Raw genomic sequence first — 21,155 nt, 5'->3', positions numbered from 1 at the left:
AGAATAATAATGTAATTTTTTAAAAACAATTCCAGGTAATAAAATGTTTCTGTGTTCTTTTTTTTTGTTTGTTATGTAAACCAGCATAAATTAATGGCTAAACAACAAATACATATATAATGCATGGTTCTTTTTTTTATTTGCATTACAATGATGATAAATTTGGTTGAAAATGTGCATTACTGACAGTAATTTTTTTTATTTAGTTATTTTTTAGAACAGACACTATACTAATATAATTTGTAATGCCAGAAGAAAATCATAATTGTGCATTATGATATTATTTTTATTACATTTGAGTGCATTTTATCCTAAATTCAACCAAAATAAAATGCAGATGTTTCCATTTTTTAATTCCTATTATTAGCATGATCATATATATGATAATATAACAATAATTATTATATTATATAATTATTTTTATTATTATTATTAATTAAATACCAATAAAGATTTTACAAATGATGATGATGAAGATAATAACAACAACAACAACAACAACAACAACAACAACAACAACAACTAATTTTATTATATAATTATAATATATATATATGTGAGTGTGCAAAAAAAAAAAAAGATTACGAGAATAAAGTCGAAATTATGAGAATAAAGCCAAAATGTTTTTATAATTAAGTTGAAATATTTTGATAATAAAGTCGAAATATTACGAGAAATATTCCAAGAATAAAGTAAAAATTACGAGAATAAAGTTGAAATTACAAGAAGTTGAAATATTGCGCAAATAAAGTGTAAATATTGTGAAAATAAAGTCGAAATATTTCTAGAATAAAGCTGAAATTACGAGAATAAAGTCAAAATGTTTCGAGAATAAAATCAAAATTACCATAATAAAGTCATATTTAAAATATTTTTATTATAAATATTATTATATTTATTATAAATATTACTTAATTAATAATATTTAAGAATATTAATATTATTATTTTTAAGAAATAAGACAAAGAAGAAGAAGAGTGAAAGAAAAATAAGTCAAAAGTCAAAGTGTTTCGAGAATAAATTCGAAATATTTCAAGAACAAAGTCAAAATATTTTGAGAATAAAATTTAAATGTTTCGAGAATAAAGTGTTTCATCAACATATACATATGGTTTACAATAATGAGAATTTGGTATAAAATGTGTTTAACTGTCATGAAATGTCAATGTCACAATGCAAAACATCTAGAAGGCAGTCTTTATTTACTTTATGAAAACTATAATTTCTAATATGATTTGTTTTCTATTGGATTTAGTGGTGAAATGTGATCGTGACTGGCTCCTGTTTGTCTTTCAGCCATTGAGCCGGCTCGTCTGGATGCTGCACCTGTACGGGTGTGTCTTGCTTTCACACTCACACTCTAAAGCATCTGCCTCTGACATCACAGTCTGCTGACGTCACATGATTCAGTGAAGCGTGTCAGACGGATCTGGCTGCAGGTGACAGGAGAAACAGGTGTGTGCAGGTGTGTTCTTACCTTTGCCATCTGAGCCTGAACTCCGCTGGTCTTCAGAGCGCTGACGGCTTTCTGAGCAGCAGCCGGGCTGTCAAAGTCCACAAAGCCATAACCTGAGAGAATGACAAGCATAACATCAGCTTAGATACACCTCCAAAGAGAAAGCAGACATAACTGGAGAAGGACAACACACAGTTTTGACCTGAACAAAATGAAGGTGTACGACAGTAACAGGGTGAAACTCACGACAAAAAATACTTATGCAGCATTTCAGCAAAAATAAAACAAAGTTAAATAAAATACCAATAAATTATTTTCTAAACAATTATAAATAATAATAATAATAATAATAATAATAAGTGATGATGATTATGATTATTATTAAATAATAATATTTGTAGGACTAGTTAATTATTTTATAAACAAATAATTAACTAAATAAATGATAATAATAATAATAATAATTTCAATACTAAATATAATAATAATTATTATTATTTCAATAAAAGTAACATTTGATAAATAATGTAGTAATAATAATAATAATAATTATTATTATTATCATAATTAATTAAATACCTGTAAACAGGTTCTAAATAATTTAATAATAATAATAATAAAAATATTAATAATACTAATTAGAATAATAAATATAATAATAATTATTATTATTAAAATAAAAGAAACATTTGATAATGTAGTAATAAAAATAAATAACTATTAATTAAATATCTATAAACATGTTCTAAATAATTTAATAATAATAATAATAATAGTAATTATTACGATAATAAAATTATTATTATTATTGTTATTATTTAAATAAAAGAAACATTTGATAAATAATGCAGTAATAGTAAAAATAATAATAATTATTATTATTATTAATTAAATACCTATAAACATGTTCTAAATAATGTAATAATAATAATAATTTGATTTATACATTTTTATTAATTTTTAATTCATTAATTATTTTTTATTATCAATAATACTTTACTAAATATTCATAGCTTTATTGATATTTTTCACATTACATATTCTGTTAAATATTCGGTCCCTGCTCATGGGATCTTACATGAATAGTTCAAATACTATTTAATTTGGAATGTGGAATAAATTAATAGTGTGCGACAAATAAACCCACAAACTGAGTATTTCTACAAAAGCACTGATAACCAAAAACTTTTGTGTAGTGCTGCATTCATCATAAATTGATTAGTGCACATTTATCCATGCAAAATGTTATTTCACAAAACGTTCTGCAAAAGGTTAATGAAAACTGAAACTCAGTTACTGAAAATATGAAGGAACTTCATGTAACAAGAAATGATGTCATTTACAGAAAAACACACAACTTACGAGAAATTAAAGATGCAAAACTCAAACGATCGTAAATGACAGCATCTAATGGGTACATTGATACTGGCGCAAATCGCCATCAGACAGAACCTCCCATGAGAGTGTTGCAATTATAAAGTGTGCATTGGGTAAAAAAACACTTTAAGGGCACAAGGAAGGAAAGCTCTGCTTGTAGAGAGCATCTTATCTCAGTAAGTGTGCTGTGAGTCATATATCAAAGAGCCCGGAGTGAGAGAAGCGCTGCACTATCAGTGTTTGCTTCCCCTAATGAGAACAATTAAATGGACACGAGGAAGCCGATCCAAGATAAGTCCTTACGTTCAGCTCCTCCCTTCACGCTCCTCTGCTGCTATATTTAATCAGCCAACAGGTCAAACCACAAACGCAGAACATCCTGGCTAACAGCGCAAATATATGTGACAAGAAACACTCGCTGTGAGAACAACACTGTTGAGATATCAGAAGAGAAAATATTAAGGCTGGTTTAAACTCAAAATGTCTTTTGATAATATATTGTATATGCTCTAAGTGTTTCATAAAAGAGAGGAAGCATCATTTCAACCAAACTGTCAATGTAGTCAATGTAGTAGATTCAAAATGCGGGAAGTAAAATATATAACAATATACAGAAATAAACATTTTCCTACACATACTTTTACCAAAACATTTCAATATATAAAAAAATGGAGAGTCTACTGCTGAATGACTCACTGAATTAGTTTTAAATTGATTCATTAGAACAGACACTTTGAACTGATTCATGGAAATTAACCCTATGTTTACTTTAATATGAATTTCCTCTAAATGATCCAAATGATTAACTATGCTGGAAAAATGTTGCACACAATCTCGACAAAAAAACACCCTTGCAGCATTTCAGCCTAAAATAAAATAAAATAAAATAAAATTTAAAAAAATGAAATAAAATGAAATGAAATGGAATAAAATGAAATAAAATAAAATATGATTAACTATGCTGGGAAAATGTTGCACACAATCTTAACAAAACATACCCATGCAGCATTTCAGCCTAAAATAAAATAAAATATGATTAACTAAAAATAAAAAATAAAATAAATAAAATAAAATAAAATAAAATATGATTAACTATGCTGGAAATAAAATAAAATAAAATATGATTGACTAAAAATAAAATAAAATAAAATAAAATAAAATAAAATATGATTAACTAAAAATAAAATAAAATAAAATAAAATAAAATAAAATAAAATAAAATAAAATAAAATAAAATAAAATAAAATAAAATAAAATATGATTAACTATTCGGGAAGAATGTTGCACACAATCTTGACAAATACCCATGCAGCATTTTAGCCTAAAATAAAATAAAATAAAATAAGCCGGAAAAATGTTGCACACAATCTTGACAAAAATATGCATGCAGCATTTCAGCCTACAATAAATAAATAAATAAATAGATAGATAGATAGATAGATAGATAGATAGATAAATAAATAAATACAAATACATAAATAAAATAAAATAAAATAAAATAAAATATAATTAACTATGCTGGAAAAAAAATCTTGATAAAAAAATACCCAAGCAGCATTTCAGCCTAAAATAAAATACAATAAAATAAAATAAAATATGCTATACTTTGGGAACATATTATAAATACTTAATAAATACTGCAAAATCTCTTTGTAACTATACTACATATCGCTATACACCAGCTTAGTGTTGAGCAGTTTGATGTGAAAGTGAAAGCAAGACTCTGCCGGTTAAACTATGGGTTGAGTCGGTCGTTCAGTCTCATTTAGTTTATTTGCATTTGTGCATCACTGTGATACTCTGGGTTAATATTTTCCATCCGGCTTCTTTAAATTCAGCATGGTTGGGGGGGGGAAGCCGCTCCATCGACACCCTCCTCCTCAGGGCTGACTGAAATTACTCAGCACATAAATAATCCACAGCGCTGTGACTAAGCCACAAGCTCCGGTGCAGTCGTGCCCCTGAGGTGCCAAAACCAGGAACGGAGCCAGCTCCTGGACTACAGCGAAATGGAACAAACCCCAGAGGCCTCAGTCAAGACAGCAAGGCCAGGACAGGAATAACAGCGAGGGGTCTGGGAAGCAGCGACAGAGTGACTGGGTATCTGTTTCCTGATACACCCACGCCAGCATAGCTGCACAATGACGCAAAGCAGGGCGTGCAAACACACACACACACCAGTGCATGCATAAACACTCGCAAATCACATACGTTTGCTTACAGATGAGAAACTCGTACTTGCACACACTTACAGAATATATTGCAATGCTTTTGATGGCAATATATGGAAGCCTGTTTCTGCCACATGATTAAAAAAAATATATATTAAATTTTTTTTGCCTTTTTATCTCGCAATTCTGACCTTCATTCATACAATTCTGGCATTTATTCTCATAATTCTGTTTAAATCTCACAGATATGACTTTGATTATCATAATTCTGAAATTAAATCTCACAATTCTAAATTTATTCTCATAATTTTGAGTTTAAATCTCACAATTCTGATTTTGATTCTTGTAATTCTGAGTTTAAATCTTGCAATTCTGACTTTGATTCTCATAATTCTGACTTTGATTCTCGTAATTCTGAGTTTAAATCTCACAATTCTGACTTTGATTCTTGTAAATCTGACTTTGATTTTCTTAATTCTGACTTTGATTCGTGTAATTCTGAGTTTAAATCTCACAATTCTGACTTTGATTCTTGTAAATCTGACTTTGATTCTCATAATTCTGACTTTGATTCTTGTAATTCTGAGTTTAAATCTTGCAATTCTGACTTTGATTCTCATAATTCGGACTTTGATTCTCGTAATTCTGACTTTGATTCTTGTAAATCTGACTTTTATTCTCGTAATTCTGAGTTTAAATCTTGCAATTCTGACTTTGATTCTTGTAATTCTGAGTATAAATCTCGCAATTCTGACTTTGATTCTCGTAAATCTGACTTTGATTCTCATAATTCTGACTTTGATTCTTGCAATTCTGACTTTGATTCTCATAATTCTGACTTTGATTCTCGTAATTCTGAGTTTAAATCTCACAATTCTGACTTTGATTCTTGTAAATCTGACTTTGATTTTCTTAATTCTGACTTTGATTCGTGTAATTCTGAGTTTAAATCTCACAATTCTGACTTTGATTCTTGTAAATCTGACTTTGATTCTCATAATTCTGACTTTGATTCTTGTAATTCTGAATTTAAATCTTGCAAATCTGACTTTGATTCTCATAATTCTGACTTTGAATCTTACAATTCTACTTTAATTTTGATTCTTGTAAAATCTTCCTTTTATTTTGATTCTCGTAATTCTGAGTTTAAATCTTCCAATTCTGACTTTGATTCTTGTAATTCTGAGTATAAATCTCGCAATTCTGACTTTGATTCTCGTAATTCTGAGTTTAAATCTTCCAATTCTGACTTTGATTCTCGTAATTCTGAGTTTAAATCTTCCAATTCTAACGTTGATTCTCTTAATTCTGAGTTTAAATCTCAAAATTCTGACTTTGATTTTCTTAATTCTGACTTTAATTCTCGTAATTCGGAGTTTAAATCTCGAAATTCTGACTTTGATTCACATAATTCTGACTTTGATTCTCACAATTCTGAGTTTAAATCTTGCAATTCTGACTTTGATTCTTGTAATTCTGAGTTAAAAGGTGCAATAAGTGATTGTCTTCAGAAACATTTTTTGTTTCTGGTTGAAAGTCTCTTCACATCTTAAGTGGTCTAAATGTATTTATATGTATTTATATATTCTGTGGAAGGTGTAGGACCAAGAAATGTTCGTCCATTCAAAAAGCTCAGTCCGAACATTACGATAGGCTGTCGTACCTGCCTGTCAACATATGTATTTGCATACCTCTGCGCACCCTGTTTGCGCAGACAGCATATGTCATCGGCGCGTTCACAAACGCTTTGCAGACAGAGCACGAATGGCAGACAAACGTCAACAACCTGATCTTCCTTCATGGTCTTGTAATACTTTTACTAACTGTACTATGAAGTGTCCTTACGGTTCATTACATATGATGTTATAATGGCCACTGGAGCATTTATGGTAGTTTTGTGGCTGACTGACAACTGTGCATGTGCGTAATGTGTGTCTGTACGTTCTGGTAAGGTGAAGAGACGACTCGCTCTACCGACATCTGTCTCTGTTTATTTTATTTATTTCCTTTCTGTTTGTGACCTGAGTTGGATGCATGCTTGTGTACATTTTTCCTCACGCAATCCCCATGTACGTGGATAAGTGTGTCCACGCGTGAGGCGTTTTATTAAACTCGGGGAAAATACGGCATCTTCTCATCTCGAGACGTGAAGATGGCGTGTGTACTGCACCACACAGTTTTCCTATCTGGGCTGTTGAACATTTTAACTGCTATCAGGCTATTTTGAGTCTAAATCTTGAAATTCTGACTTTGATTCTCGTAATTCTGAGTTTAAATCTCACAATTATGACTTTTCTTCTCAGATTTTACATTTCTATTTCACAATTTCAACTTTTCCTCTCAGAATTTTGAGTTATATCTCGCAATTCAAAAATGTAGAATTGCAAGATAAAAAGATACAATTACCATTTTTTTTATCCTGTGGTAGAAACAAGCTTCCATAAATATAAAACAAGGCAACATTAGAATGTAATATATTGTGCAATATATTATGTTAATAATGTGTTTTTATTTGGTTATTAAAGTGTAGAGAAAACACCTTAATGTATTTTAGTTCTTGCAATAAACATCTTGAATCTAACTGGCTGCAATGGCTGTTTGGCTGAAATGACGTTTTTTCATATATATATAAGCCATTTAAGAGAAAATAAATAAATACTGAGATATACTGAAGATTATCAAATGGGTCAATATTTTTTAAATATATATATTTTAGATCTACCCATACATACAGAGTCAAGGCTGCAGCTCAGTGATCATAAATCACGATGTGACTTTGATGAAAAGCATTACTGATACAAGCAGAGGACCAGATAAAACACGTTGTTGTTGGATAAAATCACAGTATAAGATGCAACCCAGTCAAAAAACACTTTATGCAATGTTAATGCAAGACCATACACCATGAGCTGAACTATATATTTATTTATGGCTGGAAAAAAATGTCATGTTTCATGAACGAGACCTTAAGAGAATCGAATAAAATCTGAATGTGCACTATTTTGAAAGGCAACTGATTGGCCAGCTTGGTTCAAGAGTATTTTTCCAATTGATTTTTTTTCTCCATAGTAATTTTTCGAAATGTGGCAAGCAATCATATTTTTATTTATTTATACATTTTTAATTCATGTACAGATAACAGGCACATTATTTTTATTAAACACAATGTTTTTGTTATCATTTAAAATGGGTTTCTCCATGAAGAAAACAAGCAGGATTTATACCCAGCACTTTACTGCAAAATCAGCTGTGTTCTTTCATTATCTCAGCCATAAAAGCCATTTTCAGGATCTGTTTTAATTAAAAGTCAGTGTGCACATCTATACAATATGATGATGCTGAATTTACAGAGTTAAGCAGCTCTCAGAGGAATACGACATCACATCTTAGTGCAAAACAAATAACTGCACAGATTTTGAGCCACATAAACCAGACGGCAGAACATAAATGTACGTACCTTTGCATTTGTTTGTGGTTTTGTCTAAGATGGCCTTGGTTGATACGATTTTTCCATATCTACAACAAGAAGAAAGAGAGATAGGATAAGCATTTTTAAACATAAACAGATATAAATATCTCAGTTTGAACATGTTACCATATATGTACCATGGCTGTTATCTAACCAAAACTAAAGCCATAAAAAACATTTTCATGACTTGAAATAAAATAAACATTATCTAAAAATACAATGAAATATAATAACAGATTTCAGCTAGTTGCCAAATGTAGCATTTCTCATTTTTGCCTATTTTAAGCTAAAGAACTAAAACTAAATGAGAACTAAAATAAAAAAAGAAATAAACATAAAAAGAAATAATTTCATTCAGTAGTAAATAAATAAATTAAAACAATCCAAAAAAATAAACTTAATAAAATTATAAAAACTAGACATAATTTAAAAATAAATTATAAATAATATTTATATTATTTATATTATATTTATATTATAAATATTTTATATTATATATAAATATTTATATATAAAATATTTTTATATTATAAATAATAAAAATAAAAAAAATCCCAAAACTTTAAAATTAAATTGGACATGGAATATTATGATATTGTATTTATTAATATATTATATAAAAATAACACTGATGTGCACTTGTATACGAATATTGAAGAATAAAAAAAACAGGACTATAAAATAAAATGTGCAAAATATATTGCGAATATATTTAATATGTCACTTTTATGAATACATTTCTGTATCACAGTTGGTAAATGAACATCCAAAAGATCTGCAACAATATTTGACACAGCAAATCACCGAATTTCCATTTTTGGGTTTCTCTATGTAAAATATATAAAAGAAGTGAATCATTAACAATGCTTTGTTATATTCTGTTATATTCTGTACACTTCTAAGCCAGAAACGAGCTCTGCAGGAGGAGGCGTCTCTGGAGGTGAACAGAGAGGGCGAAGGAGTCCTTGGGGGGAAAATGTGATTGATTTATGAGGAGGTTATAAAAACTGCAGCGGAATGCTGTAAGGCACATGTGAGTGAAAACATGACCTTTGACCTCGGGCACCAATACGACCTCACGAATCACAGCCACCGATGGCGAGAAAAGAAAAAAGCATCATTAAGCACTTTCAATTAATAACCGAATAGGAAAGACTTCATGAGATTTGAAATCCAATTACAACAGATGACTCTTAAAGCCTGTGCCGGTTTCTCCGGGGCCGCGGTGACCTCGTGCTCTGATTCTCCTGGGGGATGAAGGGTTTGCACCAATTGACCTAATATTAATCAATTACGAAGATCTCGCATCTTCCTCGTCCCTTCTTGAGCTGCTTAAGGAAGCTGTGCTTCAATCAAAAGCTTGGAGACTGCTTTCAGACTCTGACGACTTTTTTTAACGTCATGGTTGCACAAGTAATTTTCCCACTGGGATTTTTAAAGACTTTGTTAAGGAGTTTTACAAGTCGTGATCCAACCAACCAACTACAACGAGAATCATATTACAAACTCTGATTTGAAGCAAAAAACATTATACATGCATAAGTTTCAAATGTTTCTCTTTTAACTAACTACACATTGTTATTTTTAATATTAGATTGTTTTATAAATTTATATGTTTTATATATGTTTTAACATTTTATATCCACTACTCGTCAAAAGTTTTTGAACACTAAGGTTTTTAAAGTTTTTTTTTAAAGAAGTCTCTTCTGCTCACCAAGCCTTGATCCAAAGTACAGCAAAAAAACAGTAACATTTTGAAATATTTTTACTATTTAAAATAACCGTTTTCTATTTGACTATATATTAAATGTAATTTATTCCTATGATTTCAAAGCTGAATTTTTAGCATCATTACTCCAGACACATGTTCCTTTAGAAATTATTCTAATATTCTGGTTTCCTGCTCTAAAACATTTATTATTATTATGTTGAAAACAGCTTGAAAACAGATTTTTTTCAGGTTTCTTTGATGAATAGAAAGTTCGAAAGAAGAGCTTTTATATGAAATACAATTCTTTTGAAACATCATAAATGTGTTTATCATCACTTTTTATCAATTTAAAGCATCCTTGCTAAATAAAAGTATTCATTTCTATAATTTATTTCTCAATAGATGCTTCTTGAACAGATTTCTGAAGGATCATGTGACACTGTGACTGGAGTAATGATGCTGAAAATTTAGCTCTGATCACAGGAATAAATTACATTTTAAAATATTTTCAAATTGAAAGCGGTTATTTTAAATAGTAAAAATATTTCACACTATTACTAAGTTTTGCTATATTTTGGATGAAATGCAAAATGCAAGCTTGGTAAGCAGAAGAGACTTCTTTGAAAAAACCATTAAAAATCTTACTGTCCAAAAACTTGCGATTGGTATTGTGTTTTACACATGATTAATATGTTTTATGTTTTTAATTTTTTATCCTTATCCACGCATTGCCATTCTTTAAATTATTTACAAAATCCTAAAAACATATATAAAATGATAGATTTTTTTTTTTTTTTTTCAATTTTTCATTAGTTTATATAATTTAAATATCCTAAAAATACATACATAATATATATATACACATATATACACACACACACACACACATATATATATATATACACACAAATATCCCAAAAAAGATATATAATTAATAATAATACATATATACATACATATATATAAGATTCAAGTAAAGATGTTAATTATGCAATTATGCAGAATAAACATTTTATTCTGCATTTACAAAATATACATAAACATATGTACTGCACATGCATACATTCATGTATATTTTTTGGTTGTCTGATTGGTGGAGATTTCTCTGCAGAATCATAGATAATGCAATTTTTATCACAAATTCTGCTGTTATACACAATTATTTTAAAAACGAGTTAAATAATGCAGCTGATTGCTTTAACAAAAGCATATACCATTGATTCCAACCGCATAGCTCACAGCTCACAGGTCTGTCTTAATGATTTATAAGTTACTTTTCAAAATCAATTCTCCTGCTGAGAAAATGAATGGGATTTTTACTTCCAGAATCCGACTGTTGCGCTCTATAAGCACAAAAATATACAGCATACACAAACACTGCATAAATGCTTTTTCCAATCATTCTAAACAAATGTAAGTGATTCTGCTTTAGGAATCAGCCAAAAGGGACATCTTTTGACTCTTTGTGCTGCCTACGTAGACGGCTCACTTGGTTTCGTAACCGAGCGAAAACGTTATGAAAAGTTGACAAATGCCGTTCATTAATCTCGCTGTCCATTGAGACAGCACAACAGCGTTTATGGGCCTTTTTATGTGCTTCATCGCCCCGGTTTACCGGAAAACAACGAGGCCATCAGGAGGAAAAACCCGTCCTAATAGGCCGCCTCTCCATTAGCTTCCGCTGAAAATCTATTACAATTGAATTGCAGCGGCCAGACGGTGGAGGAGAGGCTGAGAGACGGATAGAATGTCGTTCCTGAGAGGAGGAACAATGTGACTGGTGTTTCACCTGCCATTTCAACCCCAGTCTTGATCCCATTATAGAGCTCCAGTTTCCCTCCACCAGAAGCGTATTGATCTCCATAGTAAGAGCTCAGGGCTGTGTTTCATAACTCGGCTTAAGCAAACATCAGCGGCCTGTTCTGCTCTGTGAATACATCTTTCCGACTGGTCATGTAAAATGATGTTGACATTAACAAGAGATGCACAATATTTGGTGACCATAACGGTATTGGTATGTTAAAAAAAAAAAATAAAGATTTATAACACAAATTGAATTTCATTCATTCGTAAATACTGCATAAGGATTTTAAAAAAGTATGGAGCTCAAATAGTCTCAAAAGTAATGCATTCAAAAAATATAGATCCATGCACAAACATTTGCAAATGCAGATTCAGCAATTAATTCAGATTATAAAACTAATCAAATGACACAGTCTTGAGGAAAAATCCTTCAGAAAAATCCTTCAGGTCCCACAAATTCTTTGGTTTTCCAGGATTTTTGTATATTTGAACCCTTTCCAACAATGACTGTATGATTTTGAGATCCATCTTTTCACACTGAGGACAATTGAGGGACTTGTAAGCAACTATTACAGAAGGTTTCCGAAGGAAAACCATGCATTAAGAACCGGGGGGTGAAAACTTTTGAACAGAATGGAGATGTGCTCATTTTTCTAATTTTGCCTAAATGTCATATTTTTTTTCATTTAGTACTGTCCTTCAGAAGATACAGAAGATAGTCACATGTTTCCCAGAAGACAAAATAAGTTAAATGTACCCTGAAAAAAGTTTTCACCCCCTGGCTCTTAATGCATGTTTTTTTCTTCTGGAGCAGCAGTGAGCGTTTGAACCTTCTGTAATAGTTGCATATGAGTCCCTCAGCTGTCCTCAGTGTTAACAGATGGATCTCAAAATCATACAGTCTTTGTTGGAAAGGGTTCAAATACACAAAAATGCTGAAAAACCAAAGAATTTGTGGGACCTGAAGGATTTTTGGAGATGACATCATTACCAAAATAAACTCCAAAGGTGACTTTAATGTCACTACAAATCCAATTATTTTTATGTTGCATCATGAGGATGTGGAATAAAGTGACACTACATCATGAACAAAAACTGAGAAAAGCAGCATCTTTCACCAATGAGAATTTCTGAGATGTGAATGCATTTGTGCTTTTAAAAAATCAAATTTTATTCCCACTTGTTTTCAATCTGACCTGGCTCTTTTCACACCCTCAAAACACATTTTAAACATTAGTATTTAGTAAATGCTCTGCCAGAGCTTTCTCTAGTGTGTAAGCACATAAAAAATCATTAAATTGTCCAGACAGACCATATCTGATGTTTAATATTCAGTTTTGGTAAAATGATGTTGCAGAAATAGAAACAAAGCAACCATAAAAAAAATAAAAGCAAATAACTTTTTTGCTTTTATTTGGTCACATTATTGCACCATGTCTGGTTAGGATGCAGTGTAAAGTGACCTCTGGAAATGTCTGAGAAATATTTCCTCTCTGGTTTTGGTTTATTTCCAGCTAGACAGTGTTTCCTTAAGGACAGGCTCTTTAATCTGCTCTAGTCTGGATATATGCAAAGGTGAAAGGGTCTTGAAAGCCATATCCTCTGATTTGCATAAAAATGTGACTTACAGGCGCTTACGATAAGTGGATTTCTTCTTCTTTTTTTTGGAGAAAGAGTAAAATCCTCTCAGTGACAATTCACAAGCATAGTTCTCATGCTTTTTTTGCTTATCTTCAATAACATACAGCATAGAATGAAAAATGAAAAAATATTTTACAACCCAGTATGCTTTTTAAAACATACAGAGAAGCTGAATATAACAAAACAAACATTACTATGCACTTGGGTTTTGAAGGATGGTAATGTAGACAATATCCCAAGATTCTCAAGAAATTCCCCAGCAACACAAAGCAGACTGGACTGATTCCAGTAACAGATCATCTTCACACTATGTGTGTTTTGAGGCGCCAGTTTCCAGGCTGCCAAAACATACATATTCAGCATATATAGCATCATGTGCAAAGAGATGCATCGGCCCCTCTTGATTTTGGCACCTTCTAAGGTGTTGCAACTAAAACCTATGCTAACAAAAGAACCTAAAGAAAAACTCTAAGTGTAAATATAAAATGACAGATAGACAGATAGATGGATAGATAGATGCATTATATAATATTCAATATACTATTATATTTAAATAATTTATGTATTTATTATATTTTACTATATTGTATATTGGCTAGATTTTGCTGATATTTGACATAATAGAGATAACTTTATTGAATTATAGGAAATTTGATTTATTTTTTCCTCCAAATTTTTTTTTCTTCTTCCAATTAAATTTTTTTTTTTAAATTTTAATTTCTGGACTCTGTTTTAATAGTTACATTAAAATGTATTAATAAAACAAAAATCTAATTAATTAAAATCATAAAACGTAATTAAGTTAAAATCAATTTATTAAACATTTTTAAAATAATAAAATGTTTGTTTTACAATTTTTGTTTGAATACACATCAAATTTCGTTTTATTTTTTAATCAAATTCTGTGTTTTTTATTTTAATTTGTTATAGTTTTTTATTCCATTTGAATGGTATAATTACATTTTAAATTATTTCATAAATTTTAATAATCAAAACCTTTATTTTTACAACAACAGGGCCATGTGTGGGTTTTATTTATTATTCTTTGAAAATAAAGTTTTAATAATAATTTGATTAGTATAAATATTAAATTAATAAATATTTTATATTTATATATAAAATACATATTTATATTTTACATAATAGAGATAACTTTACTCAGTCTACAGAAAATCTGATTTATTTTTTCCCACAAATTTCTTTTTTTTTAATTCCAATTTTTACTAAGATATACTAAACAAACAACTTTATTTTTACAACAACAAGGACATGTGTTTTTTGTATTATTATTATTCATTGAAAATAAAGTTTTAGTAATAATTTTATTATCATAAATATCATATTAAAACATTTTTTCATTTTATAAAGTATATTGGCTGAATTTTGCTGATGCTTGTCATTTTATTTTCAATCTATTTGGCAATAGTCACTGTTTGAATAATCATGGCTGAAATAAATAAATAAATAAATAAATAAATAAATAAATAAATAAATAAATAAATAAATAATCTTTTTATGCATGTAGAGGAAATGCAGAATGCAGAATATCATCAAAAGGCTGGAAAATATTAAATCATGAAACTATATTGCCAAGCATCCCTCACTGAATCATATCAGCAGTCATCTAAGACAAATGCATGGAGGATTGAATCAACATACTGATGTGATATTTCAGGGTCCAACATATTATTTGATTCTCCTTGTGTTATGACATCGATACCTTTGAGTCTACCTAACCTCATATCATTCCCAGGGAAGTGACCTGGAAAAGGTTACATCTGAAAGGTCAAAGGACCAATTGCTTTAGGCATCAAAATGAGATTAAACTAAATACAGCTAAGGGTTAGACGATCACACCAGTGAACTGCCCGTGAAAAGCCCAGCACTAATCCAGAACCTCAATCACGGCCATACATGAACTGAGCCGTTTGCTTTACACCACAGCAGCTTTTTAATTAAAGACGCCGATTCAACTCCTTTGAGGACAAACCTGTGAACATCACAACACATACAGTATGGGATGTTAAAATGTGATTTGCAGTGACGCAAATATCAAAAGCTGATTTCTCAATGAAGCAAAGTGACATTGACCTCCACATTCAATAGTATTGACTCTAAAAATGCACCTCTGTTCTGGAGATGCTTGTGAGGCAGGAGCAGGACAGTTTAGGTCATTACTAATTACTCCAAAGAAAGACCAAAGGCTTACAGTGAGCCGTGAAGAAGCAGTTTAGACATGTCAAGGCTGAAAAATAAGGTCATGAGTACATGAATGCAGGTAAAGGCAAAATAAATAAATAAAAAAATGAATAAATAAATAAATATGCATGGCGTGATATATATCATATATCATTATTAACAGAAATATCAATATTTTGACTGGTGAGCAACATATTTTTAGCTGTCAAAAACCAAATTTATTATAATCTGTATAATATTCAGTATAATATTATAATCTGTATAATATTCAAATTAAAATGTATTTGTATATACAAATAGGTTTATATATATATATATATATATATATATAATAATAAATAAGCAAGTAAATAATAAAAAATATTTAGCAAATAGGTTTTACGTAAAATAAATTATATATATATATATATATATATATATATATATAATAAAAATGAAAATCAATAAATAAACATGATGTGATATAAATCATATATCAATATTAATATTTATCAGCATTTTTACAGGCAAGCAACATATTTTAGGTAACATAAAAAACTATGTATTATATGTTCATTTTAATTTAAAATGTATGTATTTATTAAACAAATGTTAAGTAAAAAAAATTATATATATTAATAAATGTCAATACATAAATATGCATGTAACAATATTAATATACACCAATATTTTATGGTAAAAAAAAACGTTTATTATAATTAGTATAATATTTAGATTCTAATGTTAGATACTTAATATTTATATATTTATAATTTTATTACTACTTTATTTATTACTAATTATTTCTTATTTATTTAGGAAAATTAATTAATTAATTAATTAGAATACAAATACACATGTAAACATATATATTGACAGGGAAAGCACAAATCTGCCACCATATATATGTACTCACACACAAACACACACAAGCATAGTTTAGTCCTGCTTTCATTCCTTAATGATCAGATCCTAGTTAGGAAACATAATGGCCATGTTTTTCTAAGATGTCTGTGTGTGTGTGTATGTGTGTGTGTGCACATAAAGTGGGAGGAAGTTTGATGAAGGGCTCGGAGGAGGAAAATGAGACTTCAAAGTCACATCAGTGGTCTTTCATCCAGTCTCCATCCGTGATTCAGTTACTGGATCGTTCTGTGTTTCTGCTACAGCGATGCACCAAAACAAACCTTGTGGTCCTTGGAAACAATCCACCTCTAAACATCTTACGTTTGTTCTTAGAGTTTGAGCTGGGTGGGAAAACGATACAAACGCGACCACACCATGATTAGTTGACTGGACTGCTTTATGTAATTTACATGTGACAGCAAAGGATAAATACAAAGTACTGCAAAAATTCAGAGCGGGACATGTCCTAAATAAATCAAAAGGAAGAACTGTTTATTGAGGATTGTTTGGCACAACAAAAAAGACTGTTAAGTTGTTCACAGTTGATTCGTGTCGCATTAATAAAGAATTCAACTGATGTTCTTCACAGCTGTTTTCAATGTAGACCAGAATTTACAGTCTGAACTTTCTGTTTTATAATCACATAAGGTGCACATAAGTGGTAAGCAGGTCTGCATGAGTGACCAAAATAAAAAATGCGCTGTGTAAATAAGTTCAGAGCATGCACTGATGTACCGACATGGTTGACAGCTGTTAAATGCACAACTGCCATTGTAGATGGACAAACCATCTTGTATAAGATTTCTATTCAAACTAAAAGCAGAACTATAGGCCAGTGGTTTTCAAACTTTTTGAGAGCAACCGTATTTTTTCCTTTTTAAATTGTCCTATACATATATATATAACGCGAGCACTAAACAGCGCTGTGAGATCCAGTGTGAAACACTTGAATTCAGCGATGAACACAAATGTGATTCAAACTAATTTAAAGCTGTTTGCAATGAGACAGTCAGGAGGCTTTTCAATCTATACATCACCATCATTTACCATGGATTTACTGTAGTAACACTCACTGCACCATGGTATTGTGGCAGCAATGTGGGATATTCACACTGAATTTTAGTACAGGAGTTATGGTATATAATTATAGTATATATGAATTTGTGATTAAGCTATATATATATAATAAGGCCTTCAGATTTTTCCGTCATTGATAAAAAAAATCTGTCAATGACGGACGATTTTCAGTTAACGAGACCTATCAGTATATTGTCAGTCATTGCGATTTCAAGAGAATCCCCTATTTATACATAGATGTCACTCCTGAAACTTGCAGCATGTACGCCACATTGGTCATCTTAGCAGCATCAAAAACACCTTTTATTCAAATTCGGAATGGACTATACATAGACAAGAAAGCACGCAGAGAGCACTTCCTTATTCACTAAAAAGCTGTCACTCATTTCAGTTTATCGCAGTCTTAGAAAATTCTGCTACACGGCACAATGAATCTCTTAATTAATCTCATTGGATTCTGCCGTGAGGCGGCTGCCGCTTACTTTCATTTTGTTGTTTGTTTTTTCTTAGTTAGTTATTAAAGTTTGCGCAGTTCCCGCTTCCTTCCTCCATGAAACTTAACTTTGTTTCATACATACATATATATATATATATATATATATAAATTATAAATATAATAATTTCCTCAAATCATCCTGGCGACCCACTTTTTAAAGGAGAAGTCCACTTCCAAAACAAAGACATAATGTACTCACCCCCTTGTCATCTAGGACCCAGTCTTTGCAAAGTGAACATTTTTTGTTACCCTTAACAAAAAAGGTAAAACAGCGATATAGGACTATTTTGAAGCTGAGGGAGAACATGAGATGGGAGTTTTTCGACATACACTAACTGTCATGAACCGGAAAAAACAGTCCAGGCAGAGATCAAAAAGTATATAAATTGTATTATTTTTATGAAAATAACCGATCGTTTCACTAGATAAGACCCTTCTTCCTCGGCTTGGCTTACAATCGTTTGGGATCGTTTGAAGCCGCATTTAAACTGCATTTTGGAAGTTCAAACTCGGGGCACCATATCAGTCCATTATATGGAGAAAAATCCTGAAATATTTTCTTAAAAAAAAATAACTATTTCTTTAAGACTGAAGAAAGAAAGACATGAACATCTTGGAAGACAAGGGGGTGAGTACATTATATGTGAATCTTTGTTTTGGAAGTGGACTTCTCCTTTAAGTCTCGAGACCCCGACCCAGGGTTTGAAAACCACTGTTCTAGGCTATTCAATATGAAAGCCCGTTTCTGCCACTGAATAAAAAATAAAAAGATAAGACTTTTTATTTTACAGTTCTGACTTTTTTTCTCAGAATTGTGAGATATAAACTCGCAATTGCGAGTTATAAAGTCCAGTTCTGAGGAGAAAAGAAAGACTGATATGTTCACAGAATTGCGAGTTTATATCACACAATTCTGACTTCATTTCTCAGAATTGCAAGTTTATATCTTGGAATTCTGACTTATACCTCACCATTGTGAGTTTATATCTCACACAATTGCGCCTTTATTTCTCAGAATAGCGAGTTTATATGATGCAATTCTGACTTTATTTCTCAGAATTGCGAGTTTAAAGTCAGAATTGTGAAATAACAAGTTGCAATAACCTTTTTTTATTTTTTTATTCAGTGGCAGAATCGGGCTTCCATAATTCACTGCTGTTTTCAAAGAATAATGCAAAAAAGTGACATTGCATTCACTGACGCGCTTCACTGACACCTCTGCAATTGGCAGTGCATGTACTTACTTGCCAGCAACCGCCAAAATAAAAGCTTGCTAATTTTAGGTTTGAAAATTATAAAAATTCATATTAAAAAAAAGTAAATATTATGACTGACGTTTACGATAAAATAATAATATTTTTATTTAATACTCCCTTTTTATTTTAAAATATAGTAGTATTACCACACTTTATTATTTTGTTTATTTATTAAATAAATAAATAAATAAACAAACAAATTAAGTCGAATGATATTATTACCACTATTAATCATTCATTTATTTGATTTATATTTAATGGATCACATTATGTGTAATGTGAGGACCAAACCAAATCTCCAGGTACTCTTATGAGAACAAGGCTAAAAAATAAAAAACTTATGTGCACCCCTGTTTATAATATTACTTTTACTGTTTTGAGTAATTTGGTTCTGAAGTCAAGTGTTTCATAATGTAAATCTGTTTTTGCACTAATTTAAGAAATTAGCACGAATTTAAGGAATTTTCATTTGTAAATGATATCTACATTTACATGCAGTCATTTAACAGATGTCATTTATCCAAAGTGACTTACAAATGAAGACAATGGAAGCAATCAAAATCAAAAAAGCAATGATATGCAAGTGCTATGACAAGTCTCAGTTAGCCTAACACAGTACACATAGCAAGGTTTTTTTTTATAATAAAAAAAAAGAACAGAAAAAGAATAGATAAATAGATAGAATTAAAAAAAGAATAGTGAAGCTAGTGAGACAGTGTTAGTAAATGCAAGCAGTTAGCATATATATATATATATATATATATATAACCATGCGTTAAGGACTTTTTGTAGGATAGTCAATTGAATTAAATGATTTATTAATATATATTTAATAATTTCGCATTGCAGCAAACACAACTAGCTGGTATGATCCATGATATATAATTATTACTCATAGCGTTTGGTCATCCCACCCACCCTAACTCAGACTCACAACAGCGTGTTCTTTCTCACATTAGATTGTTCTGTTCCTGAGTGTCATTTCAGTCTGCAGCAGTGCAGTATGGTCTATCTGTCAATCTTCTTAGCGCCTTCACTCACAGGAGTCCTCTGAGGACCGGTCCTCCGATTCTGCTCGAAAATCACCTCAAATCATCCAATAGACTCAAAGCGACACAGCATATGCCTCATCTTTTATTGATGGCATTCATCCCAGACCTCTTAGAGGGGAAAGTCACCCTGCAGCCCTTGACACACAATGACCGAAATATGAGAGTTCATTGAGCCGCAGTGCCAGGCTGAGTGAGATTACAATACTAAGACCAAAGAGCGGCCTATGGCGCTTTCTTTATCCAACACCGTCCCAGATGCTCCTAGAAAATCCCGCATGTGACGAATGTTTCGGGTTCAGTCAATGTGAAGGACTATCGACAGCATTTGTGGCATAATTATTTGTTGCATAATGCTTTCGTTTATAAAACAGCATTAATGCACTTATGAAAGCGCACAAAAACACTAAAGGATGCACTGATATATTCTGGCTGATCTGTCGATAATTATATCATGGCCAATAATCAACTAATGGCACATATTAAAATTCTGTTAATAAATACATTTATAAATGTAAATATATTAAAAATAAAACATTTAAAAACACTTGTTTTAAATGCTTCA

The 21,155-nt window shown here is 30.7% G+C and overlaps 1 protein-coding gene across 3 annotated transcripts in view; it reads right to left on the bottom strand.

Annotated features, from left to right (window-relative positions):
* The window catches only part of LOC127170597 (RNA-binding motif, single-stranded-interacting protein 1), a 92,256-nt gene that overhangs the window by 36,745 nt on the left and 34,356 nt on the right, over nt 1-21,155 (bottom strand). For all 3 annotated transcript variants that reach the window (XM_051118697.1, XM_051118698.1, XM_051118699.1), the window contains exons 3-4: nt 8,462-8,520; nt 1,478-1,569 (exon numbers count right to left, since the gene is read on the bottom strand). In XM_051118697.1, the coding sequence (XP_050974654.1) occupies nt 1,478-1,569; nt 8,462-8,520 (151 nt within the window). The remainder of the gene's footprint in view (nt 1-1,477; nt 1,570-8,461; nt 8,521-21,155) is intronic.

This window comes from Labeo rohita, chromosome 9 (assembly GCF_022985175.1).
Source record: "Labeo rohita strain BAU-BD-2019 chromosome 9, IGBB_LRoh.1.0, whole genome shotgun sequence".
NCBI classification, from domain to species: domain Eukaryota; kingdom Metazoa; phylum Chordata; class Actinopteri; order Cypriniformes; family Cyprinidae; genus Labeo; species Labeo rohita.
Note: the sequence above shows the minus strand (reverse complement) of the source record. Positions and strands in the feature narration are given on the sequence as shown.